At 40.8% G+C, this 5,715-nt stretch overlaps 2 protein-coding genes across 2 annotated transcripts; one reads left to right on the forward strand and one right to left on the reverse strand.

Moving 5' to 3' along the window:
• Positions 1-19: 19 nt before the first annotated feature.
• Positions 20-424, reverse strand: LOC114668050 (histone H2B 5-like). Its single transcript, XM_028823666.2, has one exon. The coding sequence runs from the start codon at positions 415-417 to the stop codon at positions 40-42; it is 378 nt and encodes a 125-aa protein (XP_028679499.2). The 5' UTR covers positions 418-424; the 3' UTR covers positions 20-39.
• An 895-nt stretch (positions 425-1,319) lies between these two features.
• On the forward strand, positions 1,320-1,758 carry LOC114667994 (histone H2A-like). The gene has a single exon (XM_028823568.2). It carries the CDS (start codon positions 1,345-1,347, stop codon positions 1,729-1,731), a length of 387 nt encoding a protein of 128 aa, XP_028679401.1. The 5' UTR covers positions 1,320-1,344; the 3' UTR covers positions 1,732-1,758.
• The last annotated feature ends 3,957 nt before the right edge of the window (positions 1,759-5,715 follow it).

The raw sequence follows: 5,715 nt of genomic DNA on the forward strand, positions 1-5,715 counted from the left end.
TCTGAAAAGAGCCGTTGCGTTCTGACGAGATTGTACAGTTTACTTAGAGCTGGTATATTTGGTGACTGCCTTAGTGCCCTCAGACACTGCGTGTTTAGCTAGCTCACCCGGTAGTAGAAGCCTCACAGCAGTCTGGATCTCCCTTGAAGAGATGGTCGAGCGCTTGTTGTAGTGCGCTAAGCGAGATGCCTCACCTGCGATACGCTCAAAGATATCGTTCACAAACGAGTTCATGATACCCATAGCTTTAGAGGAAATACCAGTATCGGGGTGGACCTGCTTCAGCACCTTATACACGTAGATGGAATAGCTTTCCTTCCTGGGCTTTCTACGCTTTTTTCCACCCTTTGCCTGATTCTTAGAAACGGCTTTCTTCGAGCCCTTCTTGGGCGCAGGGGCACTTTTCGGCTCAGCCATTGCTATAACTTTCAACGACTAGTAAAGAAATGGTGTAACTGACTGACTTTTCCTTTTATAGCCAGTCATGCAAATTTCAAGCGCTCCACGTAGCCACCAACCATAAGCGAGCAGCCGCCCCTTTGCGCGCGACTGTTCTGTTTAAATTCGACACAACTCGAGCGCGCGCATTTTGCATTGGGCTTTCTGTTTTCAAAAGGACGTTTAAAGATTTTTCTTTTTCTGAACTTCGTCCAGTATTCCTGCCTGCTCCAAACCAATTATCGCGCATGGCCATTGCAAAATATGTCCTTATAGCTCATCAAAGAACACAAAACAAAGTTTTCGCAATAGACAAAATTGGCAGGGACGAGGGAGAGAAACGGGGCATTCATTATATTGGTCAAGCGCGTGAGAAGGTGATTCCAGTCATTTGGAATCAGATTTTTTTTTGTGTTGAAGAATCTGAAAAAACGGAAGCCATTTACTAAAGTTATAAGTGTCATGCTTTATCGATTCATATTGTATTTTGCAAAGCAACCTGACTGTAACTCCGCTCATCTCGATTTGTACATTGAGAAATCAAAAAATCAAGACAATTTGGACAACAAAGCCTTGGAGAGAGCTCAAATATCTGCCAAAACAGGATTCAAACGCCAAACTAATCAGGTCAATGAAATCCAGGAAGAGAGACGTAATATTTATACATATATAAAGAATAAAGACGTATATGTATACGTGCAGTGTACTGTATTGGTACAATGAAAACAATGATTTGAATGCTCGAGAGGCATGTAGTGGATTCGTTGCCCGGCGAGTGACGTAAGAAGTCATGCAAATTAAGCAGTCAGTTGCTTCAGCTCGTCGCGCCCGTTGAAGCCTTTATAAAAGCGCCACGCCAGCCTCCTCGAGTATTTTGCTGTGGTGAAATATTACGAAAGTGACAAGATGTCTGGAAGAGGAAAGACCGGTGGTAAGGCTCGCGCCAAGGCTAAGACTCGTTCCTCACGGGCCGGTTTGCAGTTTCCCGTCGGTCGCGTTCACAGGTTGCTGAGGAAGGGCAACTATGCTGAGCGTGTGGGCGCTGGTGCTCCGGTCTATTTAGCTGCTGTGCTCGAGTATCTGACCGCTGAAATTCTCGAGTTGGCCGGCAATGCGGCACGCGACAACAAGAAGACCAGAATCATTCCTCGTCACCTGCAACTGGCTGTGCGTAATGACGAGGAGCTCAATAAGTTGCTGGGTGGGGTAACAATCGCACAGGGCGGTGTGTTGCCTAATATTCAGGCCGTCCTTCTGCCCAAGAAGACCGAGAAATCCGTTAAGAGCAAATAAGCTGCTCGGGTGACCCGCTTCTAAATACCAACGGCTCTTTTCAGAGCCACCTATCTATTGAGAAAGGAGCATTTTCTATTAAGTTGATGTTGTATTTTAAGTACCTTTTTTGTGAAATGGTGTTCTTAAATATTTAGGGCGTCAAAGTTCTTATGTAGTCATTAAATCGAGGTCCCGTCTATGTTAATCGGTATACAGATTTGTGTGAAATGAACACATTTTCTTTTTTTTTTATCATGAATCTGTTTTATAAATTTTCTTCATGCATTTCTTTAATTCAACCATCCCATCATTGTTAATTGAAAATATTTTTTTGATAGTTCCAGAACTTCTCCCAAATATACGGTCCTTTTCCATAGTGCTGGCCTAATCAACCAATGTACACTTTAACACTACTAGAGTTAATATTTCTTGACTGCAGCATCTACTTGTAGCAACACGGCCCACAAATGCCATACACTTTGAAAACTTGTGGAACCACCACCACTAATTCTATGCAATAGGCTAGAAGCAGAGTTCTAAGTAAAGTTGGCTGTTTACTTATCAATATAGTAAAAAAAAATATATATATTAAATACAAATGAAAATGTGTAATTGTAATACTGAGAATGCAGTGATTTCTGGTAAGCTGTCCCCATTACAACCACTGAGTTATTGGACAAGTACTGAGACTTACCCAAGTAGACCTGAATTTGTAATTGCTGCAAAAGAGGCTTCTACAAAATGTAAATGACTGCTAGATCATTCTGGACAAAGTTTGGAGGAACTAGTAAGGACTTTACTTTCACCTTCTTTCTCCCTGAACACTCTCATTATGTTTGTTTGATTGTTATTAAACTGTAAAGTGTGCATTTTACATTTACTTATTTGGCTGATACCTTTATCCAAGGCGACTTACAACTTTTATGATACAATCGGTTACATTTCTTTTGGTTTTCCAATTGGAGCACAGTCATGTCAAATGACTTGCTCATGGTCAGTCAGTGTCAGTAGCGGGATTTGATCCCACTCCGCAGTACACCTGCTGTTTTCAGTTTGATGTACAAGTTGCTTTAGTTGTTATTTCAGCCCCTTTGCTGTATCAACTGAAAGTCTGCGAAATAGACACATCTTTAAAATTGTTCCACCCCTAGGAATTCATCACTTTCATTTATAGTGAATACTTATATAAATTAAAGATTTCAGTGTTCAATTTAAAATACATTTGCATACCGTCTTGAAGACATGTTTTCCCTTTGTACTTATGGGTAATTGATTGTAAACTTATATAAAAATGGTAATTTTATCTCTTTAATATAGAACAATAAAGAGTGTGGAAAGTGAAGGGGTCTGAATAGTTTCACTACTTATATATTACTTTTCTAGAACAAACAGTATTTCATTTAGCCTCACCTAAAAAATAGCATAGTTTGTATTGTGTTGTGAATTGTGTACTTTAAATTTCTAACTTTCCTAATAACTTTTCACAGTCTTAAGGATGATTTATTACTTGTTAACTGCCAGTCTTACCTATGTTTCAGACACTCTATGTCTAGTCAGAGTGGCTAAAGTGGAACAGAGTTTACTTTCTGATCTCTAATACATCTAACGGATATGCTCATATGTATACACAGTAGATACACCAAACCCTTTGCAGAGTGAATTTAAACATTTGTTTAAAAGAATTCTTAACAGGACCATCTAAGAAAGACATCAATCATTCCCAATGTGTTCAGAATGCAGCAGCAAGAATGTAAACCAGAAAAGAAAATCTGAGCAACTTTCACAAATTTTAGCATTGTTATTTTGGTTACCTGTATCCTTCAGAATTGATTTTAAAATACTACTAATGGCATATATAACTTTAAATACACTTGTTCCTTCCTCTGCGGTGGGTTGGCACCCTGCCCAGGATTAGTTCCTGCCTTGTGCCCTGTGTTGGCTGGGATTGGCTCCAGCAGACCCCTGTGAGCCTGTGTTCGGATTCAGCGGGTTGGAAACTGGATGGATGGATGGATGGATGGATGTTCCTTCCTCTTGTAGGACAGACTAACATTATCCATTTTGCCAGGCTGGAAACCAAGTCCTGGTTTAGTAAGCCACAATCAGATGTTCTTAATATCAGCATCTTTTTCAATTGGCCTCTTTTTAGAATGCAGCTTCTCACAGTAATTTTCTTGTAATGCCAGTTAAACATCTGCCTCAAACAAAGAGCTATAAACTCAAGGACTGAAAACCTTGAGATACAGAACTTAGCACTAATATTAACTTAAAAGAAATGGCTTATATGTACTAAAGAAGCCAATGGCAAATATCCAATTCTGCCTTTAAAACACCCTAACACATTGCTTCCTCCATCAAGCTCACTGCTCGGCTGTAACTTCTGTTGTATAGCAGAGATCCTAGTGCTTATAGGGTGTGGCTATATTGAAGCTAGAATAATTTTGTCTTCTTCATAAGGATAAACAAAGCTGGACAAAAAACATGGAAGATCATAACAGGCGTCTGATGAGTGGTGCCATTAGTACATACCTAGCTAAGATAGTAAGTGTCTGAGCAGATGAACATTGGGTACAAAAAGCCACATGTTTGTTTTGCTGAAAATGGAAACTTACTGATCACCAGTTGCTCAGAAGACATTATAAAAGAAAACACATGACAAAGTGAAAGGTTTGGGAATCCACCCTGGATACTTGAAAAAAGGTTGGTTTAGATTGGTCTTTAAAGACATGAGCTCAAAAAAGAACTGAAGAAAAAATAAAAATGTCTGACATATACAGTATTTTTAGTAAATGGGAAGTGATGTAATGGGAGAATGGTATTCTGGGAACCAGAAATGACATCAGAAGGAGTTTGGATCTTGAGGACCAGAAGACAAAGTGATATTGGCTGTCTTCTGAGGAGTGGAAGTGGCTTTAGGATGAGGGTTTGTCGGCTGGTCGACAGGGGAAGAGGAGAAAGAGTTGGAGGGCAACGCCAAACATTGGTGTGGTGAGAACATAAACATATTCAAGCCCATAAATTGTCTCCCAAGCACACGTGTGTAACAGCTCAGACCTGTTGAGTCGGGTGGCCAAAACCAAGAGATCGTGAGCCTGAGAAAGAGCATCAACGTTGGCTTGGAGAGAGCCCTGGCAATAAATAACCGAAAACAGGTAAGGCCATAGGTCCAAAAACTACTATGTGACACGTGGGTTTCTCTCCTTATGGATCAAGATCAACTGTAGAGCAGTGTGGTCGATGACAAGGGTGAATTCATGGCCCAGGAGGTAATACTTAAGTTGTGTAATGGAACATTTAATAGCCAAGGCTTCTCATTGCACGTCTGCATACCTGGTATCCCTGTCCAGCAGTTTCTGGCTCAGGAACATAACGGGGTGTTTGACACAGTCAATGCTTTGGCTCAACATGGCACCTGTGTCCAAAGCATTGGTCTGGAGAATAAAAGGTAGAGAAAAATTATTAGTAATTAGAACAGGTGCTGATGTTAGGAACTGCTTTAAGTCACAAACTGCAAAGTCTGTATTCTCATCCCACACCACTGAATTAGGAGCCCTTTTCTTCATCAGATTTATCAAGGGCACTACTCTGACCAAGAAGTGGGGCATGATCCAATGGTAGTACCCTGCTAACCCAAGAAAGGCTTGGACTTTCCGCTTGGTTTTTGGATGAGTCCAATCTAAGATGGCTTCAAATCTGGAACACTGTGGTCCGTACTGTACCTCTGCCCACCAGGTAACCTAAATATTTCGGCTCAGTAAATCCAAAGAAGCATTTCTTGGGATTAATACAAAGGCCTGCTTTTCTGAGTGTATGAAGTACAGCTTGAACCTGCTCTAGGTGTTTCTTCCACGTGCCAGAATATATGACAACATCATCCAGGTAGGCAGCATTGTAGGAATTGTGGGGTGTAGAACTTTATCTACCAGATGCTGGAAAGTTGCAAGGACCCCATGAAAACCAAATGGAAGAACATGCTATTCTCAGTGTCCACTAGGGGTACTA

Source organism: Erpetoichthys calabaricus, chromosome 1 (genome assembly GCF_900747795.2).
Source record: "Erpetoichthys calabaricus chromosome 1, fErpCal1.3, whole genome shotgun sequence".
NCBI classification, from domain to species: domain Eukaryota; kingdom Metazoa; phylum Chordata; class Cladistia; order Polypteriformes; family Polypteridae; genus Erpetoichthys; species Erpetoichthys calabaricus.

Coding starts and splice junctions, on each gene's coding strand:
- LOC114668050 (XM_028823666.2), bottom strand. CDS start 417: ATGGCTGAGCCGAAAAGTGCCCCTGCGCCCAAGAAGGGCTCGAAGAAA.
- LOC114667994 (XM_028823568.2), top strand. CDS start 1,345: ATGTCTGGAAGAGGAAAGACCGGTGGTAAGGCTCGCGCCAAGGCTAAG.